The following is a 25,398-nucleotide window of genomic DNA, read 5'->3' as shown; positions in this document are numbered from 1 at the left end:
TCCTCTTCAGAGAAGTGATGGCTTTGCTGATCTACACCGAAGAGAAGGAGGTGAAGCGTCTTTTTTGCGCTGAGGGAAGCAGAGAGGGGGTAGCGCGGTTTAGCCGCACACAAGCGGGAAAAACCTTGTCCCTTTTCAAGAAAGAAAATAGCTGTACCCTAAATAAAACCTGCTTAATTTATTTGTATAGACATGTTTGGTTTGATATATAAATTACGAAAAGACATCAATCAAACCATTTAAAGTGTTATACACACGAGGACGGTATGAACAATGTAAAACTTATTAATAGACTCCAAAATAAAATAAAAAAGCCTGGTCATGGGAATAAAATACTTCTGACAATACTTTTCTTTATATTTGGTCTACATGAGCATTTTCACTCGGGCAGACAAAACAAAACAAAAAAATCTTTTCTTAAACGACATTTCCCATAAGGCATTTCGGTGGAAGCGAGCGCTGATTGGACAGCACCGGTGTGTCATTTTACGTTCATAGAAACAAACCCAACAACAGTTGGATTAAAAATGTGAGCCCAACGCTTTCATACGAAGAAACAAACTCTGAATGGCCTCTAGACGTCTGTACAACTCAGGTTTTGCCAAAGGAAGTGATGCTGCTGAAGTTAAGAGTAAGTGTTACTTGTTTGAATATTTTCCATGGTTTGTCTTCACATTAACCGCTAACTAGTGCTACATGCTAGCAATGATCGAGCCCAGTTAGAGCTAGTTTATCGGAATTCCTAATAGTTTATGTTTGCATTTCACGTCTTCATTTATACTGTAGTGGTTTGTTAACAAATAATATTTTCATTAAACAAGAAAAAACAAATGGTTGTACCGCCGGGGTTGATGGCGCTTTTATTTTATGTTTTGCCAGCGAGTCAAAATAACACATTTAGCTTTTTAGAATCAGTGCTTTCGGGTGTTATGTTTAAAAACGGTGTGATTTTGGTTTAAGTTTGAACGTAGTTTACATTTTAATGATTTGGCTTATTTTGGAGAAAAACTTTATATTGCCTAATGCATTGAGTGTAGTATTTTTCTGGACTTATGCTGCCATCACGCGGTAGTATGAGAAAACTACAATATCAACTGTGTGCAGTTGAAAATGTGAAGACAGATCTTTGTGTATGCTTGTAAGATTGAATGCAAAGTTTGTGTTGTCTGTTTATAGGAACAGTTGTGATTGCAAAATGAATTTCTCTGAGGTCTTTAAGCAGTCCAACCATCTTTGCAAAGTTTCCCCAGATGGAAAATATTTGGTAAGTCTTTGAGTTGAATTCTTTTATTGTTTTATGGTAAGCCACATTTACAGTGGCAGAAGTATCAATAAATATGTAAAGTCTTATGTGGAGACACACCAATCAGCACTTCTCTGGCAAATGACAGTTTCTGTTTTTCCACTATGTAATGTTAAACATAAAGGATAAAAATATGCTGTAGTTTTGAGTGTAACAAAAAATGGATGATTTACAAGATTACACATTAAGGTATATGTAGCTGGCCTTAATCCGACTTTTTTTTATTTATTTTATTTATTTTTTTTTTTAGAAATTCTTAGTTTTGTCTCATTTAATAGAAAAGCTACCAGATTTTTTATTTCAACATTTGATGTGGTGATCAAGGGGCATCGTCTGATTCCAACCTCTGTCCAATTTATTGTGCTCCACTGATATTATGGGCCTTTTATTCTACAACATTTGCTTTTTCTTCCACAGGCTACCTGTGTACAATACAGACTAGTTGTGAGAGAGTTTAGCACTTTGCAAATCCTGCAGCTCTACACCTGTCTGGATCAAGTATCACACATGGAGTGGTCCTCTGACTCTTTGTTCATCCTATGTGCTATGTACAAGAGGGGGCTGGTACAGGTAACAGATACAAGTATAAGCCTAGATCCAGATTTAAGTTTAGCAATTTTTTTGGGGGTGCGGGGGGAGCTGAGAATCAACAATTTAGGGTCTTGGGATTAAACAAAAAAAATAAAATAAAAGCATGTTTATGCTGTACTTTATATTGCAGACAGTACTAGCAAATAGATACAGATCTGGCTAATTATATTTTGTTGCCAATGTTTCTTTTTAATTAATATCATTTATAGTCAAACAGTACTTGAGTATGAGTTGAAAGCTTAAAAGTTTGGCAACCACTGTTTTAAAATTCATTGATTATCATAAACATGTTACTGATTGCTATGGAAATTCTGTTTTGCTTATTTATTTTTTCACAAAGTTAATCCAATAAACAAACAAAAGACTATTGTTTGTAATTATAATTTCTTTCCCTTGAAATCCTGTGGTGTTTAGTTTGACACTCAAAAGCTGAAATCAACACCATGAAATTGATCTTTTATATAGCAAGAATTAGTTGTTGTTTTGTAAATTTTCTTTTAAAATTATTTATAGGCAATAGTCTGTTAAAATGCATTATTTGTGATAGTTTTCTTTATGCAGTTTATATAAATTAGATTAAAGTAATTTCCCCCTTTATAAAAACACATTAAAAGAGAGAATTATAAGTAAAGGATGCTTGACTAACTTTTCAAGGCTTTAATTATGATTTTGTTTCCTCTGGAAAATAATTAATAGAGAACACGACAGTGGTTCGTATTAGTATTTTTATTAGTAAGTTAGTAATATTTTACTAAAAACTAATTTATGTTTAAAAAAATACTTTAAAAATCCTTCAACATCACAGCCAGAGATTGGTGCTTTTTATTTAATACTCTTCTTTTTTTAGATATAATTTAAAGTTATTCACTCAAATAAAAAGCAAAACCCATTTGTTGCACTGAAACACAAAAAGATGAGTCTTAGGCTTTTAACAATAGCAAATTGGTCTTAAAATGTATAGTATGTAAACCGTGTGCCTCTGACATGTTACTCAAAAACTCCAGTTTTGTATTTAATTTCAAATATGTTTAGATTGTGTGAAAAATTTATTGTCAAAAAAAAACACTCCAGAAACAATAATCACTGGAATCAGTAATTTGTTTTTAGCCAACAGTTTGGGAGAAATTGGATGTCACTACTCTAGTGGAAATAATTTTTCTTTTCCTTGTGAACTTGGTCATGCTGAATATAGTGGAAACATCTTACCTTTGAAAGGGCATCCAGTGCCAGTCTTTCATGGTTTCGAACTTTCACTCGTCTTTCAAAGCTTAAAATCAACGGTTTGAAATGACCAATGTGTCTATAAGAACCGCTATGATAACTGCTTGATGGTTATTCTTCTGCCATTGTCTTCCCCGGCTGTGGCGTCGTCTTCAGGTGTGGTCTCTGGAACAGCCAGACTGGCACTGTAAGATCGATGAGGGCTCAATCGGACTAGTCTCCTCACGCTGGAGTCCAGACGGACGTCACATTCTCAACACCACCGAGTTCCATGTAAGTGTGAAGGTAGTTGATGCACGCGTGCATGCATCTAATGCAAGTGCTTTTATGTGTGTGTGTGCTTGTTTGGTTTCAACTGTTGCTGGCTTGTGAGGAAGGGGAGACCTGAAAATAGCCAGACACCAGAGCTTTCCTTGACTGCCTCTACGCCCCCCTGACCCCCACCTGCTGCATGTATTCAGCCTGATTTCATTCCTCCCCTCCTGTTAGCGTCCTGTCATACATGAGTCTCAAGTACCTTTAACACATGGGTGAAATGTGTGCATGCTCTGTTATGATCATTGCAAGCAAGTTGTTATTATAAACTTACAGTGCTAAAATACAAAATGGAAGTATAATGAAATCACTTAAGAAAAATGTCAGCTCTGAAAAAGGGGCCACTCAAACGTTTGTATTCTTTAATTTTTAAATAATTGATTTTATGGATTGGATGGATCCATGAGTCTGCTGCCTGTCAGTAAAGCGATCAAGTTTCGTCTGTGAACCTTTGAGAATTCTTGACCATAGAATCCTTAGCAAGCGTTTTGATGCTTGTAAAGAGTTGATTTTCTCCCACATATTTACGAATCTGAGCGTCTGGTGAAATAGTTGTTATTCGCAAACACAATCTTACTCTAAAACTTGAATGTAAAACAGTTTAGATAAAATGGAGAGATCAGCTAAACGAAGGCTCAGCTGGCTTTTCTTCTCTTTCTCATTATCTCCCTCAACTCATGAAAATCTAATTCCTCTTAGGTTTGGAAGTGTCCAACTTCTGCTAAATGGTTCATGCCAATCAATCACATCTCAGCTCAGCTGAGATAAATATAAATCAAACCAATTCCAAGTATTTAGGGGAGTGGAATCAAACATATCTCATTACAAATATGTAAATAAACACTCATCACACATGTCTTAGATATTATGTAGTTATTACATTACTTTCACATTTTGAAAGTGTCCCTGTCTCTCAAGAGATGACAAATTGTACCATGCTGCATATACATAAGCTTAAACATGTTTCCCTTTGTATGCGTTTCTCTGGTTTGTTTAGTTAAGAATGTAGTTATGTAGTTGGAGATATCAACTTGATTCAATCTACCATCATAAAATCTTGTTGTTTGTGTCCCACATCGTAGTTTAGTCTGCTTTGATTGCAGCTTATTGATGGTGTATGGAGGGTTGAAGTTGAGATAATGTCTTACAGTCCACCTATAAACAAAATACTAAAGCCCATTGCCATCTTTGTATAAAAAAGTGTGTAGATGTTGGACTTACTTTGGAATAATTTAAAGCTTTCTGCCAGTTAGACAATTGATATAAGAATGTCCCTTTTCTTTGCTAAATCTTAAGGAATCATCTTAAACTTTGACAAGGAAGGATGGGTCTCATAGTAGCGACAAATAAGCTCTGAACAACCAAAAACCAATGACTTCACACATAGTGGTCATAAAAGATCAAATGTCAACATATGTTTTCTACATATAAGTACATTAAAAGCAGTACACTTCTAGAAACTTTTTAACAAAAAAAATCCTTTGAGGGATTTAGATCTTGAGTTTTGAATTAAGACTTTTTTTTCTGTCACACATCTAGTATATAAACATGTTCCACTCCTGTTTAACCAGCTCTACTGCCAAAAACAAATAAGTCAGCAGAAGTTGACTGCACATTAATAGAAGTTGGCAAAACTACACCAACTTCTATTAATGTGAAGTTGGTGTAGAATAATAAAGATGTGTTTGGTTATTTTCTGTGCATCATAATTCCTGTTTTATATAGAGTCCAGAGCAAGCATGTGTTTATAAAGGGTGAGAAAACATAGCTGTCCTAAGGCCATGTGGAATATGACAAGGCACCATGATAGGCCATGTCTGTCATACTGAACCTGACTCCAGGACTCAGTTGACAGGTGTTGTGGTGCAACTACGTAGTCCGTCTGGTCTGGAGAAGGGTGCAGGGAGTGCAAGTGTCTGTGGTGTTAGTGCTTTGTGTCTGTTTGTGTCTTTCAAGAAACAAAACAGGAGTGGGTGGAATGATCCCACCTGCTGTGAAAAAAAAAAGTCTGATTTTGATCTGCTGATTTCAGATTTGCTGATATGTTTTAATTAGAGATGTACCTATCTTGCTTTTTATTGGTCAATATCCCATTTTTATCTTAAAATATCATTTCCATTTATTCATCAGGAAATGTCAGTCTTTATCTTCTCTTTGCTAAAGTTAAATCAAACTGTGTCACAGAAAACGCATACAAACATACATACTCTGAGTTTTAAGTTGATTTTCTTTCCCGTAATAATTTCATATTGGACTTGCCTGTCATTTTGATTTAAGCAAAGATAAATCAAAAATGGCTGTTCTTGATCATTGACTAATAATTTGAGCATCACTAACTTAGACAATGTGGGCTTTATAACCATAATGGCTGCACCAAGGGTTCATATGCAGTCTGGCAGAGAATGGACTGCCATTCAAGTTCAGCTCTGTAAAAATATGGAAAAATTAAACATGAAAAGTCAGTATTTCTTGAATTTCTTCTGCATTCCGATCTTGAAAACTTCAAACCCCTCTATTAGTTCATCGACCCATACATCTGTGGAGTCATACATTCAATTCAGATCAGAGTATTTATATAGTTTAATTTATCACTACAGTTAATATTAATTACTACTTGCGCCACTATGATTGATGTCATTGCAAGATAAAAGTGTTGTAATTTTAACAATTTATTTGTGCCTGACCAACAAAGCACACAATTTAAGAAATATGATCTTGAACTTTTGTTTGTAACTTCCATGTTTTTATGCAGTTCTTCTGCTCTACCTGATTTAAAGCCTTTGTTATGCTCTTGATCTTACATTGTTCTGGATTGGAAGTGATGTGACTTTTCGAAACCATGCTGCAAAAGTTTCAAAGGGAAAGGAACTGTTAATTGCAGTAAATAAGCATGAATAATTTTTTAGCACTCTACAAATTCACTGTTTCAAACTAAATGGTTCATTAGTTACTGAGCTTAGCTTAGTGACACATAATTAATACTGTGGCATCCAGAGTGTATTGTTCTTTAAACATTCCATGGTAAATAACTAACGATAGTTTAAGTAATTAACGCTTCCTTACTTACCATGGTGTTGTGCGTAGGATGTGCCAAACCAACACAAAGCAAGAACAAAACTGATAATAATTCCAACTTTGCCAAACAGCCCACTGAACTTACCTTCACCCTGAATCAGGATTTCATTAAGGCAGTGCCAGGCTGGTGTTCGTGTCAAGCTTAAATTTCAGCTCCACTCATAAACAGCCTGCTATATTAACTTGTTTAGTGACAGCTGCCTATGCTTTGCATCGTGCCTTTGTGGAAGTGTTTGTGCACAGTACACCAAGCTGGTAAATCTGCTTGGTGTACTGCTTTTGTTTTTCCACTTTTAACCTAAACCAAAATACCTCACTGTTTTTGGGATTTTATTTATTTTTTTGATCACTTTCCTAATCTGGGAGAAAAGGATGGGCCCCACATCGAAGACGTACTAGAAAGTAACTCAGCTGGAAGTGTTGCATTTGCTTGTCGTCTATAAGTTTTAAGTTCCAGTCATTTGCCTGAGTACCTCGCAAAATCTCCCTCCAACGTCACTGTTTATCTTTATAACCAGTAAACCCAAGTTGGAAAAAATTTATAGCCAAGGAGAGGCTTGAGGGTATCTTCTTTTAGGATTTTTTACATTGTTGAGATCAGATCAGCCAGGATGTTTTTGGCAGGTTCAGCTGAAGCATTACTTACATGTAACATAGTTGGCAATATTGCTACTGTAGACTGTAAATGTAGGCAGCAGATGGAACGCAGCGTGGGACAATAACGCAGCCCATTGCCTTTGTGGGCCACGAGAGGCCATAGTTCCTCGGTAAATTCATGAGACGGTAACTGGAGATATAGTCTATATTGGTTTGAGATGGTTTTTTATGTGGAATGCCCTCTGTCTAATCCTCTGTTGACAGATAGGGTTATCCAGCATCAGGTGAACTTTCTTATTCTCCAGCCCTCACACAACCATGCAATAAAATAGATGATAAATTTATTACAGACTTTCCTCATTACCTGTATTTTCTCACAGAGTTCTTTATTTTTTAAACACATGGTTAGGTTAGGGTAACCACCAGACCACCGATACGTCTCAAATCCTATCCACCCACTTTAAAACTGCTCCTCCAGGAATGTGAGAATACTTCATTTCAACCCTAGCTTTACTGACTCTGGTTCTAATTGCATTCCACCACAGAAGCGAAATCATTTCCCACCTATTTTGCTCACACACACACATTTTTCCCTCCTCAGTTTAAAGTTACACTCTGTTCTGGTCCTGATCACTCTGCATTGCATATGTGGCGGCCTCGAAGCATTTATGTGTAAAGCATGTGGGTGTTTGAGCGGTGTTGACTCTGGTTGTTATGGCAGCTTAACGGAGGGGAAGTCCAGAAAGTCTGCTGTGAGATGTTATTGCAGGGTCTACACAGCTGGTTGTCCAAACTGGCTGACTAAACAGAAGGGTCAACACTTCAGTCCGTTTCAGTGACAGATTTATCCCCTGTTCATATGTCTGACTGAATGCTATAACAAAAGGTCCTCATTTCAGAAGTGTTGTTAAAAGTTATAGACTCTAGAAATCAAAATTAGGATTATTAAGAATGATCATCCAAAAGAAGAGTTACTTTCCTGTTTTTGTTTTTGTTTATTTTTTTTTACCCAAGTAAAACTTACTCTTCTGTTAATATTGAATCATCTCAGTCTTATAAGAATCACTAAATAACAAAGAGGGTTAACAGCAGAAATTGTATAAGTTACACCGCTGAATATTTAATGCAAAAGATTCACTTCTAATACTTTGGATATGACATGCCACGATACTATTTAAGGCTTTAATTATTGCCCAAAAAATGACAACACAGGTTTGCAACCACATATAAAAGCTTGATATAAACAGATTATGCACTGCATAATAAGTAGGCATGTTTTTGTTTTCTAATAGCCTTAAATTGCCACAAATATTATTTCTGAGAAACATTTAAAGTTTACCATAATTTTTGTTTATTTAGTTTTAGTCACAACCTGTGCATGCTAAGTGCAAACAAACAAAAAAACAACACCTCTCAGTGTCCGCTAACAACCAGGGAGATATTCTGTAGTAAAACATCATCAGTTATGGCCTAGCAACTTTGGAGTTATTCTGTTTAAATGATCATTGTTGAGGATCCAAGCTTTTAAACAACCTTATTCAACTATTTTCCTTGACTATAATTTAAGGGCTGCTTCCTATTTTTTTGCTCATGAACTTTGCTGAACTGAGTTTGGTGGATATTTGAGTGACTGTTGTCAAAACTGACCATTAACACGTGGTTCCTTGTCATGTCGGCTTGTGGTCATATAGTTTTTCTTCGCTGCTGCTTTACATCTGTCAGTCTGCACGCCACTCGCAGCTACACAACTGTTAATTTGTCACACTTGTAGCGGACATGTCTAACATTAAACTATGGAGCAGACAGAACAGAGTGAGCCAGTTTCCTGCTATGTATATATGAACTCTCATATATGAGTTAAATGAGAGCATGAATAACTTGGACTCTACTTCCAATCAGTATATCCTCCCTTACAAAATTACCTTTCAAATTTTGCCAATTTTAATCAAATTAACATGTTTAAAATCTTCAAACAAATTGGATATGAGACAAAGTTAACTTAAATGAATAATAATAAAAAAAAATGTTTATTTGATTTTATTTATTTTGAGAATAAAGCAATCCAAGCTAACCTGATCCTGTGGAGATAAACAAAGTTATTTCCCTGGTAATTATTAAATTATGAATTAACATTCATGCACCAAATTGTATTTGTTCAACTGACTTCTAGTATTTTCAGTCAAGTCTGAATAAAGCCTGAGCTGCACAATCAAGACTTTATTTCAATTGAACCTTTCTGACAACAGACTGAAATATTTTAAAAAGCAACACATGGCATCCGTATGTAAAGACCTTCTAGAATGTATGAGAGCGATTATCCAGAAATGGGGAAATCCTGGCAGTGTGATAAAACTTCCTTGGAGTGTTTGACCTACCAATATTTCTCCAAGAGCCTACAGAATTCTATAAAAAACCAAGAACAACTTAAAAAAACACTGTAGACATCACTTTCATCAGTTAAGGTCAATATTCATATTTCAATTATAAGAAACACAATCCCCTGCTAAGATTTTTAAGATGTATAGGAAATATGGCCGTATGAGACAAAATTAGTGGAACTTGTAGAAGATGTTATGTAATGATCCATTACATCTGATGCGAAAAAGTACAATATTTCAGAAACGGGAAACAACTATTAGAATTATTGATTATTATTTCTTCACATAGGACCAACTTGTTTTGGAAAACCGTATTCCCTCAATGAGTTAAATCATAGTTTGTTCTTACACAGATTATCTCAGTCTAGTGTTAAGACATCATTTGCTCATCTGAGACATTTGCATGCCAGTCGGTAAAAACAAAACAATCTTGAATCTGAGCAGCTTCTGTTTGTAGCTGGCTTGACACATTTCCTGAAGAGCTTTTCTCATCAAAGATCAGACTGTGAATTACATCTGTCTTCACATGTTGTGAGATAAATAAATTTGTGTTTTTAGAGTATGTTTTTACTAAAAAAAAAAACAAAAAAACAAACAATTCTTGTGTTTTTTTGTTGTTGATGTGACAGCTGAGAATTACCGTCTGGTCCCTCTGCACGAAAGCCGTGTCTTACATCAAGTATCCCAAGGCATGTCAGAAGGGTGAGTATGGGAGTGGTATTATGAATGTTTACAGTATGTACTGCTATAGTACCTGAGGACAGGGTCAGCTGAGTGCCTTGACATACCTCATTAATCACTTACTGCTCTTTACCTTGCGGCAAAACCCAGGATATGGCCAAAGTATGGTCGTCACTGGTGACAGCTGTGCTCCCTCTTCAGTAAATGGGGCATGCTCTTCATAACGGCCCTGTCAGCAACTACTGGATATATGATTGTCTCGGTCTCTACTCATTTTCCACATGTAATGCTATGCCCCTCTACAATCCGTTTATCTTCTGCACTGTCATATAAATGATTTGGCCGCGGTCGTTGCATGCCGCAGACTCGATGGTGCCAAACAATCAGATAATTACATTGCATCCAACACACAGAACTCCACGAGAGCATATTCAGTGGAAAACATCGGCCTCCGCTGTTATTCCAGTCAGTAGATTGAACTGTTTATATTAAATAGGAGAAAAATCTTTGAATAGTTTGATTGTATTTTTTTTATCAGTAAACTGTCAACGCAGTTATGTAATTTATTACCAATGAACACACTTGGTATTCTACTAACTGCAGCTCTTTCAGCAAATTGCCATTGCGATGATTATTTTTTTCAGTAAACGAGGGATGTTGGGTTTTTTCAACTGAAAAAGCGCTCAGGCCCACTCTCTCTCCTGACACACTTTTGAACCAGATCAAAGTTTAAAAATAATTTTATTTCCAGGCGGGACAGTTATGCCGGTGTTGTTTTCACCTTATGACCTGTGCATTGCAGCTTGGGGAGTGTCTCCTGGTGTGGAACACTGCAGCTCGAACTGAATGTTGCCACTTAAAGAGATAGTTTAAGAGTTTAGTGGGGTTGAATGGCGTACTTGTGAGTGGTTAGTATTAGCTACAGAAGACAGTAGCCATTGTGATCAAAGTTAGAAGAATCATAGAAGAATACTTGAATCCATCCTTCCATTGTCCAGCTTTCACTAGCTGCTGGACAGCAATTGAGCCTGTAAAGATTAATAAAATGAAAGCAAGGATGACCTGTCTTTCTATGGGATGTCTTCCGTCATCTTTAAAAATATGTAGAACTTTGTTTTCTGGCCATCACCAATCTTTAGAAAGTCTGACCTGCCAATACTGCCTTTATTGATTTTTATTTATTTATTTATTTTGTATGAAAAGTTGCAAAATTTTAGTATTGTTCTACCATTTGAAGCAGACATTAAGAACCTCTATGAAATCTGGTCTTGTTGCTCTTTCACCCACAGGAATAGACTTCAGCAGAGATGGATGCTATATGGCTTTAGCTGAGCGCCGTGATTGCAAAGACTATGTTAGTATATTTGTATGTGACGACTGGCATTTACTCAGAGTAAGTAGGACGCCGCTTTGCTTTATTTTTTTGAAAAAAATGGTAAATTCCGTCTTTGCATAATCAACTTTGTATATTTGTATTTTGTCAGAGCGTCTTAAATTGTTTTGTGTTGTACTTTGGTTTCATTGTTTTAACATTTTGTTTGTATTATACATTTAATTCATTTTTTAACTTATTTTACAGCATTTTGAGACTGAAAGTCAGGACCTCGCAGGTTTGGAATGGTCTCCCAATGGATGTGTGCTAGCCATGTGGGACAGCTGTCTAGAGGTCTGTTCCTTTAAGATTCAACAACTGAAATAAAACTAACTGTACTAATGACAAATATAGATATGAATCATTCTTCAATGCATTAAAAAAGCAAAAAGTTACCAAACGCCTTTTAAAGCTGCTGATTGTGCTCATTGAAGTTAGACTTGTCTGTCTTCCATTTTCCCCAGTCAAACAAAAACCTGAACACCCTGTTGATTTGATCTTGTGCCTGTGTGTCAATTTACATACTTTATTTAGCCTAATATAATATCTTTAATTCTGCCCATTTTGATCACTTTTGTATAAATCAGACATATTCAACATTGTTTACGTTTTATTCTATTATATACTTACTGTAAATGACTAAATTAGTTGTTGTTTTTTTATTTAAAAAATATTTCATAAAGACCTTCTAAAAATAAACAGCTGTTACTATTATATATGGTGATGACGAAAGCATCTTATTGAAATTTGTTAGAAGTCCAGTGAATTGTAGATCAATTTTGTAATGACTCTGGCTTTAAACATTGCTTTTATTTTAGAACGTGAGGACAATCTAAATACACCTACTTCATTCTTTTCAAATCTTGAAGCTGCATAAAAACGCCAAACACTTGTGGCAGTACCTTAATTTATTAATTGTTTCTTCTCCACAGTATAAGGTTTTGTTATATTCCTTGGATGGCCGGTTGCTGTCGACCTACAGTGCCTATGAGTGGTCCCTCGGTGTGAAGTCTGTGTCCTGGAGCCCCAGCAGCCAGTTCCTGGCTATAGGCAGTTATGATGAGAAAGTACAGTTTGTTAGAAAGTGGCAAAATTTTATATGCACCAGTGGTCATTATTTGTAGATTTCTTACTATGTTTTTTGTATTTGTCAGGTGCGCATCCTCAATCATATCACATGGAAGAAAATCGTACAGTTTGAGCATCCTGCAACCATTGACAACACGAAAGTTGTGAGTATTGATGATGAAATTAAAATACTTTGAATTTTATTTTATTTTTTTATCAAGCTTATTTGCTACTCTCCGTGTCCTTAGATTGTGTATAAGGAAATGGAAAGAAGACCGGCCGTGGTCAGTGATGAGCACTCAATACACAACATTACAATGAGCCCCACGTTTTTGAGCACCCAGAGCAAGTGTATGTCAGCAATACTAATTTCTAAAACAATAATAAAACAATATTTGATTTAAAAAAAAACAAACAGAAGAAGTATCCTTGTTTGTTTACAAAATCTGATTTGTTTTTCCTCATCCAGATGAGATCTGCCCCCTGCCTGTCCAAATTCCTGTGGTCAAGCCAGACCCAGATAGAGCTAATCCCAAAATAGGTGTGTCTGTTCTGGCATTCAGCTCAGACAGTCGCTATCTCGCCACCAAAAATGGTAAGTATCAATGGCTGTTTTTTTTAGTTTTTTTTAACTAATGGTGACCCCAGTAAACTGTGTGAAATGTGTTTATGGCTTCTAAATTATTCAGTAATATATCCTCTCATACTCAACTGTTTTTCACCCTCCTGGTATTTTAACACCATTAGGAACAGAGTGGCTGTGAAAGTTTATGAGCATTTCTGTCTGTAGACAACATGGCCACTGCCGTTTGGGTGTGGGACATGCAGAAGATGAGCCTGGAGGCTGTGCTGGAGCACACATCAGCCGTACGCTGCGTTGTGTGGGACCCCCGTCGCCCCCGACTGGCCCTGTGTACCGGCAACAGCAAACTTTATCTTTGGTCTCCAGGAGGCTGCGTTTCTGTTCAGGTTCCTGTTGAAGGTATCACACTATTTAAAATGTCACTTTGTTGGTTAAAATCTCCCAACTTTTTGGGTTAGCTATAAGATTGGGCAATGTGTGGAATAAGACGTCCACTATAAACTTTGCAAATACTATTATTTTCAGTGCTTACTGTTATCTTTGACAAAAGCTTTTTTTCTTTTTTTGTTGTACATGTTTAGTGATGAGTTACTCTTTTATTTTTTTTTGTCTTTCAGGTAGTTTTCAAGTCCAGTCCCTAAACTGGCACTGCAGTGGCGACTCTGTGATCCTGCTTGGGAAAGACCAGCTGTGTTTGTGCTACATGGACACTGACCACGACGAAAAGTAAAAGTCACATTTACTCCAGAGTTAGTTCAGGTCTAATTATGTACTTGAAGATCAGTGGAAGCACTCCTGGATATCTCTAATGCTGGATTATAGCAGCTTAAAAACCAAAAAAATGTTCAAAACCCGATGACATTCCTACTCCGTCAGAAAGAGAAAAACTTTTTAAACTAAAAGATACTAGTTTAAAAACCAGAGCTAGTTTTTCAGCACTGAGCCTTAGCCTTAAACTATTTGTGTACAGGTTTCTTAGAATGTTTGTACTTATTCTAAATAAATTTTTTTGAAATAAATACTTTACAGTTTCTTACTTTGATGCATCTACTTTGTAAACTGTAATTTTCAATTATCTTCACATAAATAACAGGTTAATCATAATAATTTTTAATATCCAAAATTATACATCTTTTTGTAAACCTCAGTTTTTTTTTATTAGCATGAACCTATATGACCTGCACCATGAACAACTTAGCTAGTAGCTCTGACAGAACAAATCCAAATGGTTACATGTGAAACTATGAAGGTCCGTCCTGTGTGGCTCAACAGGCTTTGGCCATGAACTATGTTGTACTATCTCTGAAAAGGGAAGAAAGCAATACACTTCTTCTGAAACCAACAACAAGGAACCAGATAAACTCTCATTACAAAAACAGGAACGTCTTTATTACTTTTCTTTTTTCCATCTTGGCTGCTGAGCTGCAAACACAGATCAAAAATGAGGCCTCAAAACATTTTTAACAAGACATTTCTTTTTTTTAAATAAAATACTTTTCAACTGGCATACATGAGACATTTTATATTAGCATTCATACATTCATTTTAAAAACCCAGATAAACATTTATTTACAACTAAGCATAGCTTATTGTGCAACAACAACAACAACAAAAAATCTGTCATGCAAACTTGCCGTGCAAGGCCCATGCGCAAGGACAGAAAAATGTGCTGCTTGTGTTAGGCATGTTAGGTTTGCTTGTTTTGAATTTTTGGTTGGACAGGCATTGGCCTAGATTTAAAAAAAAATGAAGTTATTTGGATAAAGGGGGAATTGGCTTCTCACTCTTCTCAGGCACATCTTAAAAATTGTCATTGGGGACACATTTTTTTTTTATTCTGTGTTTGTCAATGTTGTTATGAAAATGTTAGTTCATTGAAAATTTTCAGTGAATATATGGTTCTTCTTGAACCATATTTTCACCATTTAAGGCTTGGTGAATCGGGTAAGGTGAAAACCTAGCCTTTTCACCTAAAAATAAATAAATAAAACTAGTTTTTGGCACAAACCATTGTTAAATCTGGACCTGACAAACAGAACCAATTTTAAATCTATTCTACACTAGGCACCAGACATGATGTGTGTTTTTTTTTTTACTGAGCGTTTTTATCTTCTTTGAGATTTTTCCTATTGCCCCACAACAAATGCAATCGAGTTGCTTGTTTCCTTAAGAATACATGCCCATTTTGTTCTAAGTACTCCTTGCATTGTGTCTGAAGAAATGCTGCTACTCTCACTTTGCCATGGATTGACATTACTTTGCTAAATCTTTCAATCATCTCAATGGTTCCTATGCAGGCTTAAAAACAGTTTTGAATTTTCTTTTGGAAGTTTACAGGTCTGGGTAGCTGTAGAAATAAAATAAAAAAGGGTATGGATCTCCCACGCTATCTTGTTTCAGCTTTTGAAAATGTAAAAGCATTAAATTAGAACCCATGATTTTTTTTTTTATTGCACCACTTCAAGGCATTTTTCAACTTCATCAAAAACAACCAAGTTTTCATAATCTGTTGCTTAAAGTTCTTCAGGAGGAAACGTGGTTTACTGGAAGCAAAATATAAAGGAACAAGATCAAAACTCCTGCATAGAACAACAGTAACAAATCCTTGCTCTATACTAAAGAAAATTAAACATAATAAAACAACATGTAACTTTCACTGTGCGTGTGTTGTTGATGTAGAGAAGTAATTTATTTGTTAGTCTCCTTATTGTGTTCATCATATGACATAATTGGAAAATTCCCTTTTGGAATAATGCAGCCATTGAGTTCAGTACCAAATAATGTACCAAGTCTAATATAATTGTTTTAACTAACATTGTTTCATGGTTCGTTGCTGTAGATAAAAACTCAAACAAACCCAATTCCTGATTTAACCCATTCAAGATCAGAAATGACCCCTAAGTTTCAGGAACTTACTAAATCTACAAGGAGTGTAGGAGTTTTGCAAGTTATCTTACATAAAGCGAGTGGCGAGTGTGCGGTTGATCTGCAGATTTTTAATTTTTGAATAAAATGAAACGGCAGTCGTTACAGCTCCAACTGTCTTTTACCTGCTGCAGGCTGACCACATGTCTCCAACACCAAATTAAGGAAGTGTGGACATGTCACGGGCTCGACTGAGACACACACACCCACACACACAGGCAAGCTGTTTTGAACTGCAGCTTCTGTCAGACAGACAGACGGGGACAATCCCATGAGAAACTCAGAAGCCGATTTTGCCACGCGTCATGGAGTAGCCCAGCTTCGCTTCGTTGTTGATGAAAGACATGATGCCCAGATAGGTCTCGATCAGCAGGGGTCTTTCCAAGATCAGGACGCCGTTAGCCCGGCCGGGGATGGGGTGATCCTTGTGGGCTTTCTTCACCGCCTGTATCAGCTGGGCTTTGAAACTGTCCAGCTGGGGAAGAGAAGAAGTGCATGAGCAGGGATCAAACTTGTTTGTAAACTTTTAAATGACTGATCATATCCTTATCAAAACTCTGACAAAGAGTGGATAATAAGTAGTATTTAAGCTTTCCCATTTGTTGCATATAAGAATATGGATGCAGAAAAGTCCAAACATGTGCTGCTGCCTTGTCAGTAAGAAGGAAAAAAAAAACAGCAGCTTTGAGCTAAGCTATTTATGCAGATTAAGGTGGTATGAATGAATGGCCCTTTGTTCTGGAGGATTACTAATACCACTAGAGCTTTGTTGCTTTCAGCTGGCCTGTGACTGCTGGAGCTGTTGTTGCTCAATGTGCCTCTAACAACAGTTAGATCACCGGTGACCACACTGTGTGTTGGATTGCATTTCAGGCAGCCGTGCTCATCAAAGTGAAACTGAGGTTGCACTTACTATGAAATCATTTGTTGGCCAGCTTAGTGCAGCAGATCGTACCTGGCAGAGGGAGGACACCTTCTCATCGGCGCGGGCCATGGGGTGCTCTGTGAAGGTGGCGTAGGGCATGTCTGTGGACCAAGGGTTCCAGCGGTTGAGGAAAGAAGCCTGAGGACGTTTGTCCCACTGAACGCGAATCCCATAGCCCTCTCTTCTGCAAAACAAGCCAGGAATAGGCCTGTCACAATAAGCAATAAATCTATTCATCGCATGACAAATTAAAGTGAACGCATTTGTCTCTTTTCTATCTCTCTTTCTGTCAAACCTGGTCTCTTCAATCTGGTGCATTGGTCTCAACTGGACGACACTTTTGTTCACATAGACTTCATAATTGTTGTTTTTGTTTATTTATTTTGAATGTTTAAAATGTCTCCCAGTCCCAGTGTAAAATGTTCATCAGAATTTAAAGTTCATTGATCTTTGAGAATGTGTTCTTGCATTATTACGCCATTACCATTACAACAATAAAAAACAACAAACAGCAATATTATCATTTCTTGCAATAACTTCTGGGGCAATTTGTCATCCAACAAAATTGGTTATCGTGACAGACCTAGTCAGGAACAATGTAACTTTTTAAGGAAATTAGTTTTTTAAATTATTTTTTTACTAAACACTACAGCATCTTTAAGTAACTTTTATCTGTATCTGAGTTTTCCCTTGCATTTAATACCTGAGAGATAAACTGGTGAGACATAACATAAGCAGAAATTACAAGAAACATTATCAACAAGAAACTGTTTGTGTTGTCAGATTTCAGATTTTTACTCGGAAAACATCCATAACACAGATGTTCGTTACTAGAAGGCAATAATGACATATGGATCATTTAAGGCCTGGAACTAACACCTGTTCTCTTTGGCCTGATTGCACCTGGATGGCGCTAAATTTATGTGTGGAAACATAAGAGGACTGAGGACGAGCTTGCATTAGTTCAGTAGTCCAAACACAAACCGTATGAGACATTTTGAGACATTTCTCAGTGTTAAACATTTGATAAGCAGCCTTGTATTTTCAGCCACTTTTAATTTAAGGTAGCAGATGGTTAATATACTGGCTACAAAGTCGAATGAAATTGCGAATTTGATTAATTTACTTTCTATAATCTTGTCAGATCACAAGGTCATTTCCTGCAGTCAATAGAGGAGGTACAAGGAATTCCCCCTTCTTCAGTTCTCAGAGTAAATCACACAGCAGCACGGACAAGAACATAAGTAATGAATGAATCTTATTAAAAGGTTTGCATCAGTCAGTGTGCACCTGGTTTGTTTTCTTATGTTTGTGTAGATTACCTACTGGAGCTACTGTCTCCTATTCAGTTTATCCTTTCAATCCACAATCTACATTGTATTGCTTATGCCTTGCGAAATAGGGGGGGTCAAAGTTCACCCTTCAGTTTTACGCTACTTCACAAACTCCTCATGACTATTTGACCTACTGATGGCTGACAGCAATCACGACGTGGCGTGATTATGCGTTTATTTGCATGTACAGTGAGTAAAGTAGATCTAATCAGGCAGGATTACAGTCATGCTTGAAGCTGCCCTCTTGTAACCAAACCAACCAGGACAAAAGCGAGAGCTCGATCTGAACCCGTCCAACACGAACATCCCAGGCTGTTTTTTTTTCTCTCCTTTCTTTCCTACAACATCCTGACTGGTCAGAATTCATTAAGAAGAAATGTTGCTTCCAGACAAGAGAAATATTGTCACACTGTTTTGACCGACTGATGCCCCTTTACTTGGAGCAAATAATACTGTCATGCTGCAAAAAATAGAAAAAATAAAATAAAAAAAAGACCCACTTGTTGAGAGATTTCGGTGGGAATTCAAATTCCCCCACTGAGATGGTGTCCACAGCGTTGAGGGATATCCTGACAACTTGCTGACACAGCAGATTAATGAAGTCGTACTTGCACACCAGCAGAGACCTGCACACACACACACACACACACACACACACACAAAAAAAACACATTTTATGTTTATACATCCTAAAACCAGGCAGTCAGCATAGAAAGCCGATTTACTCACCTATCGGTTATTAGAACAAGTCTCTCCTTCTCGTTATTCCAATGGTCTACTCTGCAGAAATCCCACAAATAAACACCCGAATATGAGAATTTATGTTGGGGAGAATCGGCTGTTTGTTTCTCATCATCTGATGATGATGATGATGATGGCAGGCCCGCAGTGATGGATACTCACTCTGCCAGCAGCCAGACGCTGAGCACCTCCCCGTCCTCGGATGGGAGCGCCACGGTCCGGATGTCGTTCACAGCCTGCTCGATGGTACCTGGCTGAGATCAGCATCACACAACAACCGTCAATCATCAGCATCGCCTCAGACAAACCATCATCTCTGTGATGTTCTACCGCACTGCTATAAAAATACCGCACTGATAAAATACATCTTGTATCACGACAGTTTAGTGGAGCTTTGTGGCAGTTTTAAATGTAGTTATTTACATATATGTGCCGCTTACCCTGAACACGAAGTAGTCCTTGACTTTCGCTTGCATCGTGGGGTTGTGCACATGAAAAGGCGTGAGCGTTTGTAACGGGGGGCAGCAGGCCACGGAAGCTGCGTGTCCGAAGCCCCGTCCGGCGGCCTCCGGAGGCGTGAAGGCGACCTCGACCCCCTCCTCGGTCTCTGCGGGGAGGAGAACCGCAGCACCCGGGCTCTCCGGATCCATCGTGTCGTTCAGCTGGAGCATGGCGGAGGAGACAATTTTGGCGGAATTTTCCTGACGACTAACAACGAATTTCACATTAGAAAATGGATTTCAGAGGACGCGGACTCTCCCATAGCGCACGAATGTTTTGATAGTCGGGGGTGAGAAGGAAGCAGTTCCGGCTGGCTTCCCGTTTCATTTCCTTCCTCTTAAAGGGACATTCATCCAGCTCACTGTGGATAAACGACTTATTTAAAGTTTTTCATAATGTTTTTCACGAACATTATGTGCATTCCATGTATATCATTATCATCATCCACGTTCAATAAGTTCAGTGGTAAAAATATATATATATTCACCATTATTTCAGATAAAATTCTAGGTCCATTCTAAAGATAACACGTAAACATCACTGTCCCAGCAAAAGAAACTGTCACAAAGTACATATATGGCTAATGATGTACATGTTTCCTTGTATAATACCGATTCGTTTTATAATTATGAATTAGTGTCTTAAAAACGTGTTCTTATTGATGAAAAGAAATTTGAATTATATCGCAAATTATCAGTACAGCTGAAACAAATGTTACGTAAAAAAGGGGAAAAAAATACTTTTTTCATCAGTTTGTATTAGAGTAAATGCGATGAAAAAAATAGTTGTTGTTCTTAGCAAACAAAAACAACCTTAACATTATTAACGTGCAATAATTAAAAGAAGCCACCTTTTAAATGAGCTAATGCAGGCGAAAAAATAAAATAAAAATCACATCAGCTGGACAAAAGGCCATGACAAACAGCTCCCTCTAGTGGAGGGTTTTGATAACTGATACTGCTTTTTTTCTTCACGTGTTGTTTTTTGAGGAAGCACATAAGAAAAATACTTTGTTATCAGCAGTTTATCACATGTCTGATGCTGCTATCTGGTAAGTGTTGGTTGATCAGTCTGAGACCAAATAAGAGCTTATCATTTATACTACTGTTATTGAGGAAGCACAGAGAGAAAATAGTCCTTATCACTCATCTATCCACTCATGGCACGATACTGGATTATAACATGATAAAATCACAATGTTTGGGGTGGATTTTTGTTGTTGTTATTAATCACACATTAAAACATAAACCTAATTATTTATCTGGAACTATTCCAAAGAACTTGTTCTGATGTCAGCACTGGTCGACTATTTCCTGCATGAGAGTTTAATATAAACTTGTGCAGATAACTGTATAACAAAGTCCATCTTGGTCAGCACGTGTGGCATTGTATATATTTTTTTAATCGTTAATACCTAAACTGTTCATGAGTTGAGGAATCTAGATGCTTTATACCAGTTTATACCACTGAAGTTTATAGATGTTCAAATCCAGTGTCTTGAAAACTTATTAAAACAATATTTAAAAATTGATTTATCCAGGAAGCCATTGCAGTAACAAAAGGAGTTATAAGATTTGATAAATTTCTAGTTAGTGTTGGTCAGGACTCTTGGAACAGCAATACAGAGGAGTTGAGCTCCCTGCTAGATTTTTCTACACACAGCTGTAAAAACACATTCCCTGTGATCAATTATTTCTATTGACATATCTCGTTTTAACATTTAACAAAAATCAGGAAGATCACCTTTGTTGAACTGTACAGTGGAAAGAAATACACATTAATGTTGGCATAACAGAGAATTGAAGCAATGAAAATATTTTGATGTCAATGTTTCTTTGCAGATAAAAAATATAGTTATATTTTTTTCTTCGATTGATAGAACAGGAATTCTCCCAGGTGTGAATGTGTGTGTGGATGGTTGTTCGTCCTGTCTGTCTCTGTGTAGCCTTGTGACAGACTGGTGACCTGTCCAGGGTGAACCCGACTCTCGTCTCACTGGAGATAGGCACCATGCAGCACCCCTCCTGACCCCACTAGGGACAAGGAATAGATGGATAAATTTCAGATAAAAGTGTAACCGGTATAAAATATATAAGGAACATGATTATTATAACAAAGTATTTTGAGTATTGTTTTTAACTTTACATGGCAAATTTTCAAGTCTTATCACCTGCACGTTTTTCTAAATAAATAAAAAAAAAAAATGTTAATCATTACCCACTGATAATAAATGGGATATTTAAGGTTTTGGTTGCCACACAACCCACAGACCTGACCCAAGGAGACTGAAACTAAAAATGGAGAGGACAACATTTTTTCATGCATTGCTTCTAATCTGCTGTCTCTCCACAGCTCAGCTCCAAGCTGTGGCCGACAATGAAATTATTTCACATTTAAGGCAAACTGAAGATGCAGTGAATCTCTCAGACAATCAACAAACTTGTACACAGGACATCCATGCAGTGCTGAGAGAGATGAGCGCCTCATTGGCAGGACTGAAGGTTGGTATGGAGTATCTACAGAAAGATAATGAAGGTATGTTAACCAGGAATCATTGCTGTATGAAACTGAAGTGTTTATATTCAAATAGTCACAGTTCAATGTTGTTTTTATTTTACTCCTGCAACAGCCAAGACAGAAGAACTGCACTTGTTAAAACAACAATACCAAGGTATTTATATGACAAGTAAAACCCTTAAGTTATTACAAAACAAGAACGTTTAGCATAAGGAAATTATATCAACTAATATGGATTGTCTGTTTATTTTTTACTATTTTAGAGCAAGTGACAAAAGTAAGAGATCTTGAGCAGCAGTACCAAGGTATTTATAACATTCCTCTAACAACAAATTATTTTATGTGATAAATGACACACTAAGACTTTTTTTTTCCTCAAGCAAACAAAGCTGATTTATTTTAAACAAAAAAGTTGAAAAGCTGTCTGACACCAAAGCTATCAGAAACTGATCTTAGACGGGGCTCCATACGCATACAAAAACTTCACAAGAGACATGAACACAAGATAAAAAAAAAAAAAAAGTCTCAAGCAGATTTAAGAAACGCTTCCACTGTTGAGGGCTGTAATTTCAGTGGGAGTGAATGTTTTATTTTTGTATATTTCTTTCCTGGGCAGCAGGACTGATGGAAGAAGAGTGAATGAGTAACAGAGGGGATGAGAGCGCTCATACAGATGAGATAGTATTGTTTGTAATGAACCAATTATTTTGCTGCCTTGATTGGTGATGTGTCAGAGTTTGATTTTCTGTTTGCTAGAGGTAAAGTTGTACTAAGCGACATTGAAAAAGGTGGGTAAACCATTATTAAAATCTTTTTACTAATCCTAAAATATCTCAGCTTCCTAAGAAGATCGAGGCACTATAGGGCTTTATTATGAACCTGAATGTACTTGGAAAGACAGCCAGGTGTCCATCTGTGTCCCCAGATACTTAAAGCACTCTGCCTGCTCAACCTGCTTTCCTTGAATAATCGGTGCCATAAAATGCTGAGATGTGGTTGCTGCTGTATTCCTTTCCACACAGCACAGTAACGTCAAGAGACCAGAAACTGCTGCGAATATGTGATGTCAAACTATTACTGTGAAAAATGACAGAGGATATATAATTTTATTTTACATTTCATGTTTGTTTTAATCAATTTTCAGCTCAGCTAGGAGAACTGAACAGCGTTAAAGCCAGGACAAACAACACTGAAAACCAAGTGGAGGTTCTGAAGAGAGAAAGAAAAGGTTTGGGAATCTCAATAATATTCACATAAAAACATTATCTTAACATGTCATGCAACAAAAATCAAGTTGTGTACTTTTGTTTGATCTCCATTAATTGTTTAATATGTTTAGTTTTTTTTTAATTAAGACAATAATTTGTTAGTTTTGATTTGTTTAATTTTACAAACACCAGATAATATTTTTAAGAACAAGAAACTGCTTGATCCCAATAATACTCAGTTATTGTCTCGTAGTGAAACAAGTGGCTTTCTCAGCTTCCTTGCTGGCATCAGGTGGTGGACATATTGGACCATTTAACACACAGACACCTCTAGTCTTCAGACATGTTGTTGCAAATATTGGAAATGCCTACAACCCAAACACAGGTACCCAATTTTATGCAGAACATGATTCTCTTCATTCTCTCTATAATCCTGACATGCAGTTGGTTGATTAATTCTTTATGTATGTATACGGATGAAAACGTTCAATAGAAACATTATTTTTAAATGTTCCACAGGTTTTTTCATTGCCCCCGTGAGAGGAGCCTATCACTTTGAGTTCCACTTACATGGAGGTGGACATGCATCATATGGGACAGGTGCCGTGCTGGTCAAGAATGGGAATCCTATTTTCATTGCATATGAACATCAGCCTTCCTACTCTGTTGACCCATCTAATGGTGCCACATTGCTGTTAGAAACTGGAGATGTTGTGTTTTTGCGTCAGTGGCAAAACACAAGGATTTATGATGACCAAAATCATCATACCACCTTCAGTGGTCACTTGCTTTTCACTGTGTGAGCAGAAAGCAGTCCTAATTTTATTTCTGCCTCAGAAGTGCATCATAATATATATATGATTTTTTATAACTGCATTGAATAATTTTTATTGTGTTTCATTTTGCCATAAATTTCCACAATAATTTACCAGCCACAATGGTTCTAATGGTTCTCTTTCAATTTCTTCTTTTCTTGATAAAATACACACAAAATGCAACATAGAACTTGAATTTAGTTTTATTGAAACATTTATTGTAATGTGCCGTTTGTTTCAGATCAAAATTGTTCACTTTTAAATGGACTAAACTTGAAAGTGTTATTTGCAGTCTTTAATAAAATGTGTTTGAAAAATAAAAATATATGCACGTGTTTTTTGAGTGACCACAGAAATGTAAAATCATTGAACCAGGAACAACTGTTTTCCCCCCAGTGGTGATAAACAGGAAAAGATAAATGTCTCCTACAGCAACATAAATACTACAGGAAAATTGTGAAGGTTATTTTCATGTTGCATTAATGTTTACAGAATCTGATTTAGGAAATTGCAAATTGGGAATCAGTAATTAGCTAGAAAGCATATTTTTGTATTTATTTTATAAAAGTTGACTTCCCACTGCAACATTTCTTCCAAAGTTATATATTTTTTTTCTTCACGTGTTGTTTCTTGAGGAAGCACATAAGAAAAATACTTTGTTATCAGCAGTTTATCACATGTCTGATGCTGCTATCTGGTAAGTGTTGGTTGATCAGTCTGAGACCAAATAAGAGCTTATCATTTATACTACAGTTATTGAGGAAGCACAGAGAGAAAATAGTCCTTATCACTCATCTATCATGGCACGTTACTGGGTTATAACATGATAAAATCACAATGTTTGGGGTGGGTTTTTGTTGTTGTTATTAATCACACATTAAAACATAAACCTCTCAGAAATTTCATAAATGTAGGATTCTGCAGCATTTTCATTAAAGCTGCATTTGAAATGAAAACATAATGTGAGTTGGAAAACAGCTCACTTTCTAATTATTTATCTGGAACTATTCCAAAGAACTTGTTCTGATGTCAGCACTGGTTGACTATTTCCTGCATGAGAGTTTAATATAAACTTGTGCAGATAACTGTATAACAAAGTCCATCTTGGTCAGCACGTGTGGCATTGTATATATTTTTTTAATCATTAATACCTAAACTGTTCATGAGTTGAGGAATCTAGATGCTTTATACCAGTTTATACCACTGAAGTTTATAGATGTTCAAATCCAGTGTCTTGAAAACTTATTA

General features: G+C 36.6%; 4 protein-coding genes across 5 annotated transcripts in view; 2 read left to right on the top strand and 2 right to left on the bottom strand.

Annotated features, from left to right (window-relative positions):
- The window catches only part of tp73 (tumor protein p73), a 30,650-nt gene extending 27,387 nt beyond the window's left edge, over positions 1-3,263 (bottom strand). The window contains exon 1 of the mRNA XM_044125739.1: positions 3,101-3,263. Within this exon, the coding sequence (XP_043981674.1) occupies positions 3,101-3,132 (32 nt within the window). The 5' untranslated portion in view covers positions 3,133-3,263. The remainder of the gene's footprint in view (positions 1-3,100) is intronic.
- Positions 474-14,220, top strand: wrap73 (WD repeat containing, antisense to TP73). Of its 2 annotated transcripts, none has more exons than XM_044125935.1 (13): positions 474-631; positions 1,177-1,264; positions 1,721-1,873; positions 3,272-3,388; positions 10,110-10,182; positions 11,451-11,554; positions 11,741-11,827; positions 12,466-12,600; positions 12,688-12,765; positions 12,850-12,952; positions 13,071-13,196; positions 13,392-13,583; positions 13,802-14,220. In XM_044125935.1, exons 2-13 carry the CDS (start codon positions 1,196-1,198, stop codon positions 13,912-13,914), a joined length of 1,350 nt encoding a protein of 449 aa, XP_043981870.1. In that variant the 5' UTR covers positions 474-631; positions 1,177-1,195; the 3' UTR covers positions 13,915-14,220. The 2 variants fall into 2 exon arrangements, with proteins under 2 accessions (XP_043981870.1, XP_043981880.1); XM_044125945.1 differs by having other exon boundaries at positions 482-625.
- Positions 14,221-14,551: 331 nt separating this feature from the next.
- Positions 14,552-19,912, bottom strand: tprg1l (tumor protein p63 regulated 1-like). The gene is made up of 6 exons (XM_044126104.1): positions 19,550-19,912; positions 19,272-19,363; positions 19,098-19,148; positions 18,869-18,994; positions 17,065-17,218; positions 14,552-16,584 (listed from the first exon to the last, which is right to left on the bottom strand). Exons 1-6 carry the CDS (start codon positions 19,778-19,780, stop codon positions 16,390-16,392), a joined length of 849 nt encoding a protein of 282 aa, XP_043982039.1. The 5' UTR covers positions 19,781-19,912; the 3' UTR covers positions 14,552-16,389.
- LOC122836424 lies at positions 19,506-24,282 on the top strand. Its single transcript, XM_044126109.1, has 6 exons — positions 19,506-22,145; positions 22,240-22,281; positions 22,391-22,432; positions 23,272-23,355; positions 23,589-23,720; positions 23,855-24,282. The coding sequence occupies exons 1-6, from the start codon at positions 21,908-21,910 to the stop codon at positions 24,136-24,138; spliced, it is 822 nt and encodes a 273-aa protein (XP_043982044.1). The 5' UTR covers positions 19,506-21,907; the 3' UTR covers positions 24,139-24,282.
- Positions 24,283-25,398: the final 1,116 nt, after the last annotated feature.

This window comes from Gambusia affinis, linkage group LG01, assembly GCF_019740435.1.
Source record: "Gambusia affinis linkage group LG01, SWU_Gaff_1.0, whole genome shotgun sequence".
Lineage (NCBI taxonomy): Eukaryota > Metazoa > Chordata > Actinopteri > Cyprinodontiformes > Poeciliidae > Gambusia > Gambusia affinis.
Note: the sequence above shows the minus strand (reverse complement) of the source record. Positions and strands in the feature narration are given on the sequence as shown.